Source organism: Aedes albopictus, chromosome 3 (assembly GCF_035046485.1).
Source record: "Aedes albopictus strain Foshan chromosome 3, AalbF5, whole genome shotgun sequence".
Classification (NCBI taxonomy): domain Eukaryota; kingdom Metazoa; phylum Arthropoda; class Insecta; order Diptera; family Culicidae; genus Aedes; species Aedes albopictus.
The window spans coordinates 280,858,782-280,878,572 of NC_085138.1; the positions used below are offsets into that span (position 1 = coordinate 280,858,782).

The 19,791-nt window shown below is 38.5% G+C and overlaps 1 protein-coding gene across 11 annotated transcripts in view; it reads right to left on the reverse strand.

Moving 5' to 3' along the window:
• LOC115257360 (probable phospholipid-transporting ATPase IA) overlaps positions 1-19,791 on the reverse strand; it is a 356,682-nt gene that overhangs the window by 138,673 nt on the left and 198,218 nt on the right. Inside the window, exon 2 of one of the 11 annotated variants that reach the window (XM_062861120.1) lies at positions 11,561-12,109. The exons of the other annotated variants lie outside the window; for them this stretch is intronic. Within the exon in view, the coding sequence (XP_062717104.1) occupies positions 11,561-11,666 (106 nt within the window). The 5' untranslated portion in view covers positions 11,667-12,109. The remainder of the gene's footprint in view (positions 1-11,560; positions 12,110-19,791) is intronic. 11 annotated transcript variants of the gene reach the window in all.

A 19,791-nucleotide genomic window follows, 5' to 3' on the forward strand; every position in this document is an offset into this window, starting at 1 on the left:
TAAAAATCAAATTAATCATTAATCATAATCAATAATCACCAAAATTGGAATTTTAATCATCAATGATTAATTATGATTAAAATTTTTATTAATCATGAACGCTCTGCTCTATCTCTATCTATCCAAGATTTTTTGAACCCACGCATCATTTTTGGAAGCTATCCGTGCAAGAATTTCTATTGGGAAAATTTCTAAATAACTTAAGTCTAGAGTCTAGAGTCTAAGTTCTAAAGTCTAGAGGAATCCCTAGAAGATTTTGTGAAAAAAATCTGACTGAATTTCTTTCGGATTTCCTGGATGAGTTTTTGAAGTACAACAATGAGCAGTTTCCAAAGATTATTCAGGAACTCGTGAAAGATTTTTTAAGCAAATCCTAGGATGGATTTCAGCAAGAATCCATGAAAGAATTATCGAAAATTCTGTGAAAGTTTTTTCTAAGTAATGGAGAAATTTGTGAAGAACTCTCTGGAGGAAAATCTGTAGGTATTTTTGAAAAAAAAAAAAAATACTAGCCGAATTTATAACAAAAGTCATGGGAGATTTTCCCCGGAGTAGTTTCTACAGAATCCCGAATGAATCTCACATTTTTTTAAGAGTCCCTGGAGGAATTTCAGAGAAATCCCAGGAAGTTTTTCCAACAGAAAATCAGATTCAAAAAAATCCCTGGGTCAATTTCTAAAGCAACCCCCGGATAATGTTTTGAAATAAATCCTTGGGGGATCGTTTAAGAGAATGCTTAAAGGAATTTCCGAAGATTTTTTTGGAAACAATTGATTGATTGATTTGTCTTTATTAAAAAGACTTTCAGCCCTTGGCTGGTTGGAAACAAGTCTAAAACAAGATAAATCCCTGAAGAAATCCCTGGAAGAATTTCTACAAAAAATTATACACAAATCATTCTGAAACTTCTGGAGAAATCACTAGTGACTAGTGGAATTTCTGTAGAAATTGGAAGTTGCTGTGGGAAGTTGCTGAAATCCTTGGAAGAATTTCCAAAGTAGCCCCAGTTCAAATTTTTGGAGGAACTCTTGAAACATTTTCTGAAGGCATCGCTGAAAGTTTTGTTAAAGGAATCTTTCTGAACAAATGTCAAAAGATATTTCTGAAGGAATCTCTAGAAGCATTTTAGTAAGAATTCCTAGAGGAATTTCTATTCAAATTCATGAATATTTTTCTTGGAAAAAATTGGAGGAATTTCAGAAGTAAATCATGGGAGAATTCTTTGTGAAACTTATAGAATAGAAGGAATTTCTAAACAAATCTCTGAAGAAAGTTGCCAAATGAATCCATGGAAGATTTTTATAAAGAATCCGTGAAGGATTTTATCGCCGAATACTCGGACAAGTTTCTGCAAACAAAAATAGAAAGATGTTTTATATGAATTTCTGAAGAAATTTTTGGTAGTTTTTCTCCGAACGAATGCCTATGAATAAATAACTAGAGGATTTTATGAAGTAATCCCTGGGCAAATTTCTCAAACAACCTCAGGAATGATTTGAGAAAAGTCATGTAGGAATTGGTGAAGCAATTCTTGTCAAATTTCGTTAAATAATTCTTTGTTACTTTTCTAAATGAACACATGGAAGATTTTCCGAAATATTCTGTAACATAGTGATTTGATGTGGGAAGTTTTATTCGAAGGCCAAAAATTCTGGGTTCACACTTAATTTTATTGACCACCTCAGAATTGCAACAAAAGCCGACCGAGTAGCGGCACAAGCCTACACTACTCTTACAGAAAGATCGTTCGGCAAATACAGCTCAACCACTAATTACGCTTTATCAAGTGCTTGTCACGAAACTCTAAATTTCCGAAGGAACCCCTTGAGGAATTTCAGATGGAATCCCTGGAGAAATTTATGAAGCAATCCGTAAACAAAATTCAGGGTAAATAAATCCTCAAAGACATTTTCAAAGGAAACTCTGAATGAATTTCTGATTTTTTTCAATTTTTTTGAGACATTTATGTAAATAGTTGTCAGATTTCTGAGCTATGAGATTTCTAAAATTTGCAGGTTCACTAGCGCCGCCTAGTGGCAGAATTGCGAAACAAGTGTTTATTTTTATGTAAGTTTAAGTCATACTGATCAACTTTACCGAAAACACCATCTTACTAAGTTATCGGGATTCTCAGCTATGAGATTTCTAAAATTTGTATGCTTACTAGCGCCGCCTAGTGGCAGAATTGCGAAACAAATGTTTATTTATATGTAAGTTTATGTCATACTGATCAACTTTGCCGAAAACACCAACTTCCTAAGTTATCAGAGTTCTGAGCTATGAGATTTCTAAAATTTGCAAGCTCACTAGCGCCTCCTAGTGGCAGAATTTTGAAACAAGTGTTTATTTTTATGTAAGTTTATGTCATACTGATCAACTTTGCCGAAGAAACCAACTTTCTAAGCTATCAGGATTCTGAGCTATGAGATTCCCAAAATTTGCATGTTCACTAGCGCCGCCTAGTGGCAGAATTGCGAAACAAGTGTTTATTTTTATGTAAGTTTATGTCATACTGATCAACTTTGCCGAAGACACCATCTTCCTAAGTTATCGGGATTCTGAGATATGAGGTTTTGAAAATTTACTTGCTCACTAGCGCCGCCCAGTGGAGGAATTTCGAACTTCGCAACTCATCGTCAGTAAGTTATTGGCGTACCCAACAACTTTCCCGAAGACACTATCCTTCCAAATTATCAGGGTCTTGAGCTGTCGCATATCGTAACGTTTGCTTGACAACCTGATATGGTTCCTGTAGTGCAATTTAGCATCAAATTGTTGATGGTCCCTCTAGCGGCCAAATTGCCAACTAATCATATGAACCAAAGTTCTAAATGGTAGATCTTATCAAGCCCTAAAACTTTGCCGAAGAAAGTATTGCGTGAACTCTTAACACACCCGAGATAATAGGCCACACCCCCAAAATGCCGAAATCCCATAAGCTCTTAGTCTCCTATAACGCTCACCCCTGTCTAGTAGGAGTTCGTTTAATAGGAGTCCGTTTAATAGGAATTCGTTTAGTAAGAGACTCGACTGTAGTCATCCATGTTTCCAATCAAAAATCCTTAAAAGATCGTCCTAAGGATTCTTACAGGAATTTCTCCAAAGATTCTTCAGGAATATACGCCAAAGATTCCCTCGGAAACTTCTCAAAGGATTTCTACAGAAATTTCTTCAAGGTTTTGTTTATGAATTTCTCCAATGATGCCTTCTGAAACCTCATCAGGGAATCTTCAGGAATTCTTTCAGGAATTACTTCTGAAATTTTAATCATGTACTATTTCGAGATTTTTCCAAAGAATTTAAAAAAAACTATAGTGATTGCTTCATTTCTCCAAGTGCATTTTAGGACTCCCAAAGCTTCCTCCACGGAATCCTTTAGGAATTTTACCATAAATTGATTTTTATGGATTTTTTCTGAAACTCTTCTAATGGACCTCTTTCAAGTATTACTTCTGAAATTTTCTCATCTTTCTTCCGAATATTTTTTCCAAAGATTTTTTATAATTCCTTTAATGATGGCTTCTGCAATTACTTCGAGGACTTTTTCAGGATTCCCAAGAATCCCCTCCGGAATTCCTCCAAGAATTTCTTTAGGGGTTCCTCCAAGAATTTCATGATTTCCTCAAAAGATTCCTACAGGAATTTCCCCACAGATTACTTAGGAACCGCAAAGGATTCCTTTGAAAAATTCTCAAAGGATTTCTACAGAAATTCCGTCAAGGTTTTTTTTTATGATTTCTTTTGAACCTTCCCGCAGGGAATCTTTAGGAACGCTTCCTATCATGTAGTATTTCGAGAATTTCTTCTAAGAATTAAAAAAAATCTGCATTGATAGCTTCAGCAATTTCTTCAAGTGCTTTTTTGGACTACCAAAGATTGTCAATTTCTTTGATTTTGCTTTGGCTGACCAAGCCATGTGGGAAATTACACTGTTGAAAATGCTTTGACATCCATGTGCACAACAGAACACGTGCTCGATGAACAAATTGAGATTTGAAATTATGAAAAGAAATCCACGTACTCCGGTGAGACTCGAACTCACGACTCCCAATTCGCTAGACGGGCGCTTCTATTCCTTCAAGCTACGGAGTCACTTGACTATCTCCGTCGCCAGCAGGCCTAGAACTGAACTCGATTCCACATTCGCACATGGTTATCTTCTTTTCACAATCCAAACCCCCTTCGGATGGGATTAGATGAACATCTAACACATTGTCTGTTGTGCACATGTATGTCAAAGCGAGAGAGGAAGTTATTTTTAATTGTCGAGAGCTTCGGGCACTGCCTCCCAATCACTTATTGGTATGGCAATTAGTGTGCAGTCGGACTCTCGACGGGTCGGTCCTCGGCCGACCGAATACGGTAAGGGTGACCGTAGCACCTTACAAATGTCAATTTCTTTGATTTTGCTTTGGCTGACCAAGCCATGTGGGAAATTACACTGTTGAAAATGCTTTGACATCCATGTGCACAACAGAACACGTGCTCGATGAACAAATTGAGATTTGAAATTATGAAAAGAAATCCACGTACTCCGGTGAGACTCGAACTCACGACTCCCAATTCGCTAGACGGGCGCTTCTATTCCTTCAAGCTACGGAGTCACTTGACTATCTCCGTCGCCAGCAGGCCTAGAACTGAACTCGATTCCACAATCGCACATGGTTATCTTCTTTTCACAATCCAAACCCCCTTCGGATGGGATTAGATGAACATCTAACACATTGTCTGTTGTGCACATGTATGTCAAAGCGAGAGAGGAAGTTATTTTTAATTGTCGAGAGCTTCGGGCACTGCCTCCCAATCACTTATTGGTATGGCAATTAGTGTGCAGTCGGACTCTCGACGGGTCGGTCCTCGGCCGACCGAATACGGTAAGGGTGACCGTAGCACCTTACAAATGTCAATTTCTTTGATTTTGCTTTGGCTGACCAAGCCATGTGGGAAATTACACTGTTGAAAATGCTTTGACATCCATGTGCACAACAGAACACGTGCTCGATGAACAAATTGAGATTTGAAATTATGAAAAGAAATCCACGTACTCCGGTGAGACTCGAACTCACGACTCCCAATTCGCTAGACGGGCGCTTCTATTCCTTCAAGCTACGGAGTCACTTGACTATCTCCGTCGCCAGCAGGCCTAGAACTGAACTCGATTCCACAATCGCACATGGTTATCTTCTTTTCACAATCCAAACCCCCTTCGGATGGGATTAGATGAACATCTAACACATTGTCTGTTGTGCACATGTATGTCAAAGCGAGAGAGGAAGTTATTTTTAATTGTCGAGAGCTTCGGGCACTGCCTCCCAATCACTTATTGGTATGGCAATTAGTGTGCAGTCGGACTCTCGACGGGTCGGTCCTCGGCCGACCGACGGAGATAGTCAAGTGACTCCGTAGCTTGAAGGAATAGAAGCGCCCGTCTAGCGAATTGGGAGTCGTGAGTTCGAGTCTCACCGGAGTACGTGGATTTCTTTTCATAATTTCAAATCTCAATTTGTTCATCGAGCACGTGTTCTGTTGTGCACATGGATGTCAAAGCATTTTCAACAGTGTAATTTCCCACATGGCTTGGTCAGCCAAAGCAAAATCAAAGAAATTGACATTTGTAAGGTGCTACGGTCACCCTTACCGTATTCGGTCGGCCGAGGACCGACCCGTCGAGAGTCCGACTGCACACTAATTGCCATACCAATAAGTGATTGGGAGGCAGTGCCCGAAGCTCTCGACAATTAAAAATAACTTCCTCTCTCGCTTTGACATACATGTGCACAACAGACAATGTGTTAGATGTTCATCTAATCCCATCCGAAGGGGGTTTGGATTGTGAAAAGAAGATAACCATGTGCGATTGTGGAATCGAGTTCAGTTCTAGGCCTGCTGGCGACGGAGATAGTCAAGTGACTCCGTAGCTTGAAGGAATAGAAGCGCCCGTCTAGCGAATTGGGAGTCGTGAGTTCGAGTCTCACCGGAGTACGTGGATTTCTTTTCATAATTTCAAATCTCAATTTGTTCATCGAGCACGTGTTCTGTTGTGCACATGGATGTCAAAGCATTTTCAACAGTGTAATTTCCCACATGGCTTGGTCAGCCAAAGCAAAATCAAAGAAATTGACATTTGTAAGGTGCTACGGTCACCCTTACCGTATTCGGTCGGCCGAGGACCGACCCGTCGAGAGTCCGACTGCACACTAATTGCCATACCAATAAGTGATTGGGAGGCAGTGCCCGAAGCTCTCGACAATTAAAAATAACTTCCTCTCTCGCTTTGACATACATGTGCACAACAGACAATGTGTTAGATGTTCATCTAATCCCATCCGAAGGGGGTTTGGATTGTGAAAAGAAGATAACCATGTGCGATTGTGGAATCGAGTTCAGTTCTAGGCCTGCTGGCGACGGAGATAGTCAAGTGACTCCGTAGCTTGAAGGAATAGAAGCGCCCGTCTAGCGAATTGGGAGTCGTGAGTTCGAGTCTCACCGGAGTACGTGGATTTCTTTTCATAATTTCAAATCTCAATTTGTTCATCGAGCACGTGTTCTGTTGTGCACATGGATGTCAAAGCATTTTCAACAGTGTAATTTCCCACATGGCTTGGTCAGCCAAAGCAAAATCAAAGAAATTGACATTTGTAAGGTGCTACGGTCACCCTTACCGTATTCGGTCGGCCGAGGACCGACCCGTCGAGAGTCCGACTGCACACTAATTGCCATACCAATAAGTGATTGGGAGGCAGTGCCCGAAGCTCTCGACAATTAAAAATAACTTCCTCTCTCGCTTTGACATACATGTGCACAACAGACAATGTGTTAGATGTTCATCTAATCCCATCCGAAGGGGGTTTGGATTGTGAAAAGAAGATAACCATGTGCGATTGTGGAATCGAGTTCAGTTCTAGGCCTGCTGGCGACGGAGATAGTCAAGTGACTCCGTAGCTTGAAGGAATAGAAGCGCCCGTCTAGCGAATTGGGAGTCGTGAGTTCGAGTCTCACCGGAGTACGTGGATTTCTTTTCATAATTTCAAATCTCAATTTGTTCATCGAGCACGTGTTCTGTTGTGCACATGGATGTCAAAGCATTTTCAACAGTGTAACTACCAAAGATTCCCTGGGGAATTTCTCAAGAGAGTCCTTTAGGAATTCTACCATAAATTGCTTTAGAAATTCCAACAAAAATTACTTCGAGAACTGTTCCAAAAATGCGTTCGGGTATTTATCTATTCCATACTGAATCGAACAAAAAAAAGATGCACTAGAGAGCCTTTCCTTCATGAACATGTTTTTTTTTTAGAAATCTCTTCAATGGTTCCTTTAAGGATTCCTCCACGGATTCCTCTTGAAACTAATTGAACTCATTCAAGTTCGCTCTGAGTTTTTTTCATCTCACTTCCGGGTATTTCTCTAAAAAAATCTTTTAAAATACCGGTATCGCTCCGAGAAATTCTCTACGAATTCTTCCAAGAATTTCTGTAGGAGTTCCTCCAAGAATTTCTTCAAGAATTTATCATAAAAAATTCCTTCGGACTTACTTCACACTGTATTGGACGATAAAAATGCGGTTTTTTTCATATAAACTTATAATGTGTAATTTTTGGGTTGCCATATTTTTTGTCATTTCTCCTTCTCCGCCGATGGATGTAACTTATCTATGAAAAACTACAAAACAATTCAAGTCATAATTATTGAATTATCTATTTCAAAGTTATTGGATAGGTAGTGCGTTAATTTTTGATTCGAGGGGTTTGTTTCTTGTTTAATGTTGAATCAATGTGCTAAATCTATCAACACAAAATTTCCTTCAAGATTACTTAAGAATTCTCCCCAAGGATTCCTTTAAAAAATCCACCAAGGATTGCTTCACTAATTCACTCAAGAATTCCTTAATGACAATTTCTAAAGATTTCTTCAAAGAATACCTTTAAGCAATCGTTCAAAACAATTACAAGTACTGCAGCAGTAATACTTAGGAAAGCCAGTAAAACAGTAATTTTTCCTAGGACTTCTCCACTGTCGGTAAAGGCCGTAATTGTCTTTTTTTTATAAACAAAAAATCCTACAAGATTTCCTTGGAAAATTGGTCCAGTAATTTGTTGATAAATTTCGATTCTTACAAAAATTCATTTAGTGATTCGTTCGTAATTCTTTTATGTAGTCCTCCTTTAAAAGTTCAAAAAATCCGCAAAGGTGTTAGATCAAAGACAAAAGTAAGACCTCATACTCTCATACATTACATACAAATTTCAGGGCTCACGAAGTACTAGCGATCAAATATATAATACCTTCAACTAATAAAACCTTGAGCCTCGCTGCAATTCGAATTTCTAGTACTCCGTTTTTGTTGCTAGGAGTAACCAACATATTATTTACGCAAGCATAAACAAGAAAAATGGTGGTGAAAACTCGTGTGATCTGATCTATTATAAATATCTTTTTCTATTTTAGGGTGCCTTACAATTTCACAGTTAATTGTCTAAAATCTAATAATGCAATATTTGGAGGCCACGTTTGATGCAAAAATGTCGTTGATAATCTACCCAGTTCGCTAATGATGCTTCAAGTTTAGATGCGAATCAGTCTCAACTATTTTCGACCTTGCCTTTGCTTTCAACTGAATTCAAGCGACTACAAAATGTCTCAGACAATCCCCAATCAGCCGAAACCTGTAGTCCTATAGAGTCTTGTACAGTTTCTGACATTGGACAGTTGCAATTTAGCGGCAGCTCCCCCATTAGACCGGACCGAAACCGGAATGAGCAGCCATCGATGTCTTTCTAATGATATTTTTTGTGCTCTAAACTGGCAGGCTCCTGTACAATAGCCAAACTGGAGCCTGCCCGGGCCAAGGATAAGGCATGGTGAGGAGTACTTCGGCGAAAAAAAAAATGTTGGCCGAAACCCGGCCGGAGCTCGTTCCGGTGTTACGGGAATAGCCTTTTATCTGCTATTGTAAAGAATGTTTCATTAAGCCATACAGAACTCCTCACGACACATCTTCGAGCAAAACGAATGGACATGATCAACAAAGTTAAATCATAGAGCCCTAACGTTGAGCGTGGGAAAAAGAAAACATTTGATCAACTATCCTTATGCCATAGGTTTTCCTTATTATAATCTTCTTCAGAGAACATTTGTGACAATTACTCTATAAGTCATTTGAGATAATTAAATAATTAATAAATTAGTTAATAAAAAGCTCGAATAAATGTTCAAACTGCATTTTAATATATGTTTCCAAATTAGTATGGGTTCTGAATCAATGGATTGTAAAAGCAGTTTTTGAAGATATTCAATAAGCGAATGCGAGACGTACATTAACATCGGGTTCAGTATGGATTTCGTTTTCTACTGTAAGTAGAAAATAGTCTATGATAGAATATTTGAGCTGACAGATAATGTTCAGATAAATGAAAAATTACCTTGAAAGTTCACAGGCTGCAAACTAATGTTGGCCCGACCAAGTTTTCTGTGAGAGAATCCATTTTTATTGACACATTGAAATTTGTTTGTTGTCATGAGCTACTACTTCGTTGTATGCGCAAAGTTAGTAAAAAAGCAGGTAGCCAGTAAAACGTCAAACTTGGGTACCGGGGACCGAATGTGGTACTAGAAGTGGTACCCAGTCTGAGCTCGAGTGCTACGACTTTATTTGGACTTTGGTTAGATGATGATGATGATGATAAAAGTGTACCCACCAACATCGCAAGGATTACCTATGGCTGCAGAATCATTCCGCAAGGGAATGATGTTGGTTTGTTGTAGCAGGGTGAGTTAAAATCGCTGAATTCCTTCGGTAGTCAACAAAAAGTTGCTAGCTCATGACAAAAGACTGGCTACTCCACGAGTCCGGTCATCAGTTCATAAAACTCCCGTAGGCTACCCCTCCCCGTGTGTGTGTAGACCCAGCAAAATAAGTAAAGATATATAGTGAAAAATATTGGAATACAATAAAAATAAATTACCTGATTACACCTGAGAGAGTATGGAGGATTATGAAGTTAACCTTTATGAATCAATTGTACTGCATGTTGAATAAAAGAACAATCTCACCCATACGATAGTTCGAATCGTTCCAATAATTTTCTCCAGGAATAGCAGCTGGGGCATGCCATAGGTACACCAACCTCAATCTAAACGCTTGGTCCTTCTTGTTTCAACCACGGAAATGTCTCTGCGTTCTGCTCCCAAAATTCGAAAGTGGAATGGAATCGCCACATCAACCAAGGTTCCAACCAGCTCCAGCGGAAGTTGCGCAGTCATTGCGTAGCTACGTTTTCGGCGATGCACGGAGCATTTTTATTTTGAACGTCCTCGAAAGTTCAATTTCGTTCACAGCCGCAAAACAATACTTCCGGTAAGAGCTATTACGACACCAACGTAGATTTTGATTCACAAAACACTGTTTCTAAGCGAAACTCCCGACGAACACAGCACACGGAACTTTCTTCTCCTTCTTTTCCGCCTTGGACTATTAAATGGTCCGGGTTAACTGGATCACACCAACGTTCTTTTCACCACAATCGCAACCAAAACTGATACACCAATCGCGAACATCAGGATTTAAATTAGAAATTAGAAAAATTTGATTAAAAAATGAAAATAAATTACGGGAGCGAAAAATTTTCACTTCCGTCAATAGGCGCGGCACACTATGAAAAAAAAAACCGTAAAGGTGTTAGAAGAAAAAAAAACTCTAGAAGAAATGAGCGAATGCTTGATAGGGTAAGTGTTCCAATTATGGTTATAGTACCGTAAACCGGGGTCAAATTGATCTCCGGTTCGAAATTGATCAGACGTTTTTCTATTAGATAAAGCATACTTGAAATAGTTTCCTTGCAAATACCGTTTAGTATCAGATTCAAACAGCATGATACTTGAAAGGAAATTATTTAAAGTATGCTTTATCCAATAGAAAAACGTCTGATCAATTTCGACCCGGAGATCAATTTTACCCCGGTTTACGGTACCAATCATTCGCCATAGTTGATTTTCACCCTTTAACGGCGTAAACCAGCAAAAAAAAAATTGTGAACAACAGATCACGTTCACGAAAGATGGTTGCACTCATTGAAATTCCACATTTTGCTCAAATTATGGTAGAAATAAATCATTTTCCTTAAAATTTCGGCTTCCTTGCACCCTTTTTCGCCATAGTGTACCAGTTATTGCTAATCCCATAAGGAATGCATGCAAATAGTGCGAAAAGGAACCGAAGTTAAAAAATGTAACCATAATTGGTACAGGCTGTAATAAATACTAAAAGTAGTTTTGACTCCGTTTCTATATTTTTCCTGCAAAGTGTGGAAACTTAGCTATCTTTTAACATATTGATGACATTCGTAGATCTTCTCGTTATTTTTGTACAAATAGTTTTCCTTATATAGTGCCATAATTGGTACATTCACCCTAGGCTACCAGGGGAGCATTGAAATGTACCATTCAACATTTGAGTAAGATTTTACAATTTAATGTTGTTTATGGTAACTCTTAGACAAAAGATGTGCCACCACCACTGTGCGGACAAATAGTGCAAACAAATCAACATTATTCAACTTACTGCGTCGTCTCGCCTTGACCTTCTTTTTCCAGCAGAACTGCGGAATATTATGGCTTCTCCGGATCCTGATGGTGATGCCACTGAAGAAGTCCCGTGCCTGTTGCATGTTGCAAACGTGGTTGCGAGGGTTCCCCCCGATTTCCACGCAGCGACAGTTACACCGGCCGACTAACTCACGCCACCGCTGCTGATAGGAACCGTTGGGGCTTTCAGCACAGACCGCACAGAAAAAGATAAAACTGGTTCCGAAGTGACAAAAGAACTGTCACGAATCATAAAAACGCCTTTCTTTGGATGAATTTTGCACAAATCGATAACTCACATCTCTTCAATGATGCGAATGGTGCATCACATTCCAGTGCATTAACGTTGTTACAATCTTATGAACAAACTTTTTCGAGATCACGGAACAACTATCATTCACTCCAACATTAGCCATTATGATTACACTTTTCACCCGGAAATTTAAAACATAAAAAACACTAGAGCACTTTCACTTAACGAGCACCGCAAACTCCTTTCCTCCAGCTCGTACGCAAATCTTCTAACCTGTAACAAGAACATTTAAGTCGGTATTATTGATTGGAAGCTTCCTTCCCCCCAGAGTGTGTTTTCTTCTTCGTGAATAATTAAGTAAGTCACGACGACACGCCGAATGTAATGGTGGGTACCTTCGGTGGTGTAGTGTCACTCAGTAACTGTTGGACTCGTGAACGGCGCAAGTATGTACGATGATGGTGGCACAGGGACACAGCAGACGGGAAAACTTTTCCAAGGAACACGGGCAATAAATTGCAGGAAAAACTTGGACACTTGTGTGTCGGATGACTAGACATGGCTGTTGCACAGGCAAAAAAGACTCGGTAGTTATGATGGTCAATATTTACCAAGTATTTGGCATGAAGCATTTATATTTACTTTCTTGAAACACTAACGTTTAAGAATGACGCAGAAATGCATTAGGTTACGGAATCTCAGGTTGTGCACTTTGCCTTAGGGGATCAAACTCCAAAATGAAGATTGGCAACATCTGCTTTCTCTTTTTTATAATTGAGATTTTCTTGGTATTTTATCATCAGCCTCCAGGGAGATTAAGAAACACATGGAGACGCATGGTTGTTGATGCCCACGTTCTCCATGTTAGGGTCATTTAAATAAGCCGGCGATCAATGAAAGTATGACACTCCATGTATTGTGTATGTATACGAAAAAAACGGGACAGAGGGGAGAAAGGCGCAAAAGCGATGGACGTCATTTTTGAATGTCCTCATCAAGTGGCATCTAACCCTAAGGCAAATGGCCTTTTTGCACTACTTCCGTATTACGAACTTACTTTAAAAATCGTTAAAAAATGATGAAAATGCATTAGTTTCGTGAATATATCTGCTGAAGTATCAAACTAATATTGTTTATAAACAATAATTGACGTGGTCGTAGTTTTTTTCTGTTTGGATGAGCCACTGCGACTAGTATTTAGATCTTTTGTGGCATTACCCGTATCCTTAGTATTTAGTGCATGTTGTACTACCCCATTGTCATTGAGAGGCAATGAAACATCAATCTCTGTACAGCAGAGATGGCATGCTCCTCAGTGCGAAACGTGAGAAGAGAAAACGTACACTCTACACACGACTTTCAACGAGAGCGAGGGTGAACTACGCAACTTTTTTCACACACAAACCAGCCGCTCACTCTCGCGGCACCCTCAAAATGAGTGCTCAAACAAATGTTAGAACAAACATGTTTTTTCAGTTTCTGCGTGCACATTTTGTGCGCGCAGAAAATGTGCACACAAAAATTCGTGTTGAGAGCGCACTCAGTCGTGCTTCCAGTGCAATACTGTGTGTACTACAGGAGTATGAAAGTACTTGCTTGTCTAAGATATCACATAAATCACAGACAAATAGATGTGACACTAACGAAATTTCAATCTCATATATCTCATGATCCTGATTACATAGAAAGTTGGTGTCTTCGGCAAAGTTGTTTGGCTGGTCAAGGACTAACCGATAATAAGATTTAAGATTCAAAATTCCACCGCTAGGCGGCGCTAGTGAGCTTACAAATTTTGTTTTTCATAAATATCAGGAAAATTTGCAAAACAATGCAACTAGCGCTGCCTAGCTGCAAAAATTTGAACCAAACGGTAATTATTCTGAAAGCCCTTGATCTATCAAACAATAGTGCCGAGGACACCATCTTTCTACAAAATGAGGATGCTGAGATATGCGAAATTTAAAATTTGTTTGCTCTCTAGCGCCACCTAGCGGTGGAATTTTGAATCTTAAGTCTTATTATCGGTTAGTCCTTGACCAGCCAAACAACTTTGCCGAAGACACCAACTCTCTAAGTAATCAGGATCATGAGATATATGAGATTGAAAATTCGCTACTGTCACATCTACTTGTCTGTGATTTATGTGATATCTTAGACAAGCAGATGCAACACTGACAAAATTTCCATCGCATATATCTCAGGATCCTGATTACTTAGAGAGTTGGTTTCTTCGGCAAAGTTGTTCAGCTGGTCAAGGGCTTTCAGAATATGGGCCGTGTGATTCGTGATTTCAACGCTAGGCGGCGCTAGATAGCGTACAAATTTTACATTTCACATATCTCAGCAGTCTGATTCTTTAGAAAGATGGTGTCTTCGGCAAAATTGTTTGGTAGATCAAGGGCTTTCAGAATAATTATCGTTTGGTTCAAGTTTCTGCAGCTAGGTGGCGCTAGTTGCAATTTTTTGCAAATTTTCCTGATATATATGAAAAACAAAATTTGTTAGCTCACTAGCACCACCTGTTGGTGGAATTTGGAACCAAAATATTCATCAACTGTAAGTCGTTGACCAGCTTAAGACGTCTGCTTGTCTCTGATATCACAGGATTTGATACCCCTTAGCGGGTTTTGGACTCACTGGCATGCTTTCGGTTCACCAAATGCTCAAGCAACATTGACCCCTTTGAACACACTGCGTGTGCACTGAGTTCTGTTTTTTCTGCGTGCGCGCAGAAATTGCGCACTGGGATTCACGGTGCTCCATTTACCGTTATTATAAAATAAAATATACCATCAAAACCTGAAACGCCATTCTCTTCATTTATCTATCCTACACCTCTGGGCAAACTTTTAAAATCATCGTTGGGCGAAATTTTGAGTTACGCCCTTTTAAAGGGCCTAACCTCTAAAAAATCGTGTTTTCTATAGAATAACGCCACATTTCATAACAGAATCATGAATCAAAGGCATCAATAACAAAACTTATCATGAATAATATTGAAATTTGGTAATATGCATCCATAAAAATATTAGTGGAGTGCATTTTCGATCAAAATTAGTCATTACGTCAATATACGGTAGGTTTACTTAGGGCCTATAGAAAACAAACATTTCATCGGTATAACAATTCAATTAAAAGTATATTGTATTGTGATTCCATATGTCTATAGATGTTCATATTACTCTCAGTCAAGACGATAGTATTCACATGCATCTAGCTCCAACATTTCAAAAGGACGTAACTGATCTTCAACACAATATCTTCTCCCATAGCTTTAGATCGTATCTCATCTTTCCCAGGACACCATCAACCACTATCGGAAAGAATTGCATTTTCCCCGTCCAGTAGTAGTTGTACATTGCGTAGGAGAGATAAAGGTTTGGTTTCGGCAAGCAGCTTCGCCTTTTTGAAATGTTATCACCGATTGAGTTTAAATAAGGGCGAACGTACATGATTGATTTTTCTTCATCGACTCTCTCTCTTCTGCAAATTAAAGTGACAAGATGCAAGTTCAATCGATTTTATCACACTTAGACGCTAAATTGCATCGCATTTATGACTAAAAAGTTTAACCATACTTGCATCTTGTCACTTTAATTTTAAGAAGACAGAGTCGATGAAGAGAACTCGCTCATGTTACTTTCGTTCTTATTTAACCCGGGAGCGGTCGCGTCGTGTACTGAGTACACGCACCATGGAAAATGCACGCTTGTGATACACAGTGTGAACGTAGTGCCGTTGTAGGTAGTCGAAGACGCGACTGCTCGAGGGTTAAACCCAATCTAGATTATACTAACATTAGAAAAGTGCGTAACAACCATTGCAAATTTCTGCTTCTTCAGATCCTGCTGAGCGTATTTCCCATTATTCACGTAAACTCTAACCAGTAACAGGAAGAGCAGTCTCCCCTCTATCTGATAACAGGATAAATTTGCATGAATGAATTGAAACACGCCTAGGAGAGACGGAAGAAGTTGAGGCGTTCAACGGTTGTTCTGCCCTTTTCACATGTTGGTCTAGAGAGCGTACACTCTCTATACAGCACGTCTGCTTTAAAAACAATAGTCAAATATGGGCAACCATAAATTAAACAAAAAGAAATATGTCTGTGTGCCAAATATTTTAAGTTGTAACTTATAAGAATAGAAAACCAAAAGCATTACAAGGCTAAAAGACAAAAAGTCGAAACAGGCTTCAAATAATCGAACATAATATGCTGCATGAAAATTCTCTCTTTTTTTTAATATGTAGGTGAGACCTTTTGTTCCTACTAATTTTACTTTTATCGACCTATTATACATTGCAAGAAAAAATATCGCGCAAAGTTTTGCAAAAATGTAAGTACATATGCGAGGTTGCATTTAACTGTTTCGGTGTCTTCTGCACGGTCTATCCGCACTTATCGTAGAAGACACGAACACGATATGATGTACTGGCGACGATCTATGAGCGATTTTGAACAATTTTTCACGATAATCTACGGTTAAACGCGCAATATTGTCTTTCGATTTTTTTTTCATTTCTACGTTTTGTCTTCTCAGCCTCAATATTTCAAAAGGGCGTAACAACTTTCCAAAACAATACCTTTTTTCAAAGCTGTGGCATGCAAGGGGAATGACATATCCTTTTCTAACCGGAATATCCGCATTTATCCGTTTCTAACCGTCGCTAACCGTTGCTAAGCGAGCTGCTAAGTGAGCAGCGGTTAGACACGGTTAGCGACGGTTTGAAACGGATAAATGCGGATATTCCGGTTAGAAAAGGATATGTCATTCCCCTTGGTGGCATGACACATCTAAACGAAAAGAATGCTCCTCTTTTGATGGCTTACATTAGAGAGGTGACATGCAATCTACATCCATATAAGAAGGTGCCGTATCAAAAAGCAGTTACGCCCTTCTGAAATGCTGAAGCTGATGAAGACAAAACATACAAATGAGAAAAAATTGACAGACAAAAGGTCAAATAAAAGTAAAATTAGTAGAGACAAAAGGTCTTACCTACATATTTTGAAAGAAGAAAACATTTTCACCCTGCAAATTATGCTTGATTATCTGTTGCCTGTTCCGACTTTTTGTCTTTTAGCCTTTCCATATTTTGGTTTTCTATTCTTATAACTTTAGATATTTGGCACACAGACATATTTCTTTTTGTTTAATTTATGGTTGCCCATAATTTTGACTATTGTTTTTAATGCAAATTTGCTGTGTGTGTACGTGTGTACGTGTGTGTGTATGTGTGTGTACGCTCTTATCGGTGCTAACATTTCAAAAAGGCGAAACTTCTTGCCGAAACCAAACCTTTATTGAAATGCTGGTGCTGTATGCATGTGAATACTATCGCCTTGACTGAGAGTAATATGAACATCTAAAGACATATGGAATCACAATACAATATACCTACTTTTAATTGAATTGTTACACCGATGAAATGTTTGTTTTCTATAGGCCCTAAGTAAACCTACCGTATATTGACGTAATGACCAATTTTGATCGAAAATGCACTCCACTAATATTTTTATGGATGCATATTACCAAATTTCAATATTATTCATGATAAGTTTTGTTATTGATGCCTTTGATTCATGATTCTGTTATGAAATGTGGCGTTATTCTATAGAAAACACGATTTTTTAGAGGTTAGGCCCTTTAAAAGGGCGTAACTCAAAATTTCGCCCAACGATGATTTTAAAAGTTTGCCCAGAGGTGTAGGATAGATAAATGAAGAGAATGGCGTTTCAGGTTTTGATGGTATATTTTATTTTATAATAACGGTAAATGGAGCACCGTGGGATTATGACTTGCGGACTCTCATTGCTCTCACGCAGCACTCTAATCACCCGCACAAAAACTCTGCGTGAGAGAAATTATGTACATTTTATTGCGCGTTTTTTCTCTTTCTCTTTTGTAAGGTAAATGAAACTGAGAAGTTCAGTGAAAGATGAGCGTAAATGGGCACAATTTCTGCGTGACATGCCATGCCTGCTGTACAGTTCCTGTTTTGTTATCCCAGATGTGCAAGAAATCGATTGCGATGAAAAGGTCCCGTTATCATAGAGATTTAAATCACAGTGAAAGGGCGCCCCTAGTCAAACACAATATATTTGAATTCTGAGAAAAACAAAACGTCTGTTGGAGATGAACCAGCCGCGGGCTGAAAATCTTCTTAATAAAGCTAATAATAATAATAATAATAATAATAATAATAAACAAAACGGTGGTACTGATATTTATCCATGCCTCGGAACTCTAGCCCCATCCATGTCTTGCTTCTAGTTTAGTCCCAGGACAACATAGAAGAACCCGGGACTTTAGGCTAGTTGCAAAACTCTGTCAAATTAGAAAATGTGTTCTGCAATAAGAATGCACGTGAGTCTTTGAATTATCAGGACTTAACAGTTCTTGATAGGTTAATACGCAATTAGATACGTGAAGCATGTTTGTTTTTCTAACATCAATTGTAGTCTCGGGTGGGCAAAGTCCGATTCTTTAAGTATCAGCAAGGTAGAATAAATGCAACTGTCATCACTAGCAAGAACATTGTACCATGCATCCTTATTACCAAAACACATTACCCCAACTTGACAAACCGGATGTCACTAGAATTCGGTTTGGAAGATCTTTAACCGTAACGTAACAAAAAAGCTATCTACCTACGTTGCGGGTTCCGTTAAAGATCTAGCTTTAAACCCTCCACGGTGTGCCAGAAACAGTTATTAACACAAAAAAAATCTTGTACCGACTTTTCGAACGCTCTAAGCAGAATACCCTATTTGAATGAGTGTAATCAGTTTCGTACCTTTTAATTCCGCCCTATGTTGCTTATCCTTTGACAGATACGCGTATTTCGACTACCACTTGTAATCTTCCTCAGAATTATTAGAGTGGATAACTGACACTGAGGAAGATTACAAGTGGTAGTCGAAATACGCGTATCTGTCAAAGGATAAGCAACATAGGGCGGAATTAAAAGGTACGAAACTGATTACACTCATTCAAACAAAAAAAAGTCCAACAAAATGGCACCCGTCATTTCAAAGATATACTATTGTAGTATCTTCTCTGAAATTTTGAAAATGTTTCATCTATGGAAACTGAAGTTTTTGTCATTTGAACATATAGCATTATTCTTATATGAGTTAATATGTGTATACCGTGGTTCTATGGCCATTTATAATTTCAATAAATATACATTAGTTTTTCAAATACTCATCAAAATGTATGATATTCAAGCATAGTTTCTACAAATTTGACGACATTTCGTTTTAGTAATCACAAGTGGCTGTTATTTGAATATTTTACTATATTTCCCTAATATTTTACCTTAAATCCTATGTCTAACATGCGAGAATCAAGCCCGTCTACGTCATCAGAATCCAAATCTCAAACACATGAATGTATTGTTCCAGAACAGCTTTAGAAACTTCATGACATGTGCTAAATGGTGTAAATAAGCGATTATCATTTAATTTTTGATATGATGTTGATACTTATTACCCCTATCTTTGGGCTTTTTTTTAATTATCGTACAAGGGTCTCAGATTTTCATGAAACTTTTTCCACAGGCAGGGTTCATGGATATATGAACAAAAAAAATTGAGAAAAATTCACGGTCGCCTATTTTCCCGGAAAACTCAGGTGGAATTTTTTTTCTCTTGACACTACTTACTTGATTGATTGATTTGTCTTTATTAAAGAGACTTTCAGCCCTTGGTTGGTTCGTCTCTACTACTTACTTTAAAAAATCATAACTCAAAAACGAAGCAACATAGAAACAAAGTTTTTTTTAGAAAATGAAAGCAAATCTATATATATAAAAATGCAGTGGCATACGTGGGACCGCGCATAACTTGCGAACAGATTGTCCGATTCGGGTCGTCTGAGTTTTGTTCTGTTAGTTTTCACCCAAGGAAGGTTTATGAGGCAAAAAACATGGAAAAATTGAGACTTTTTGAA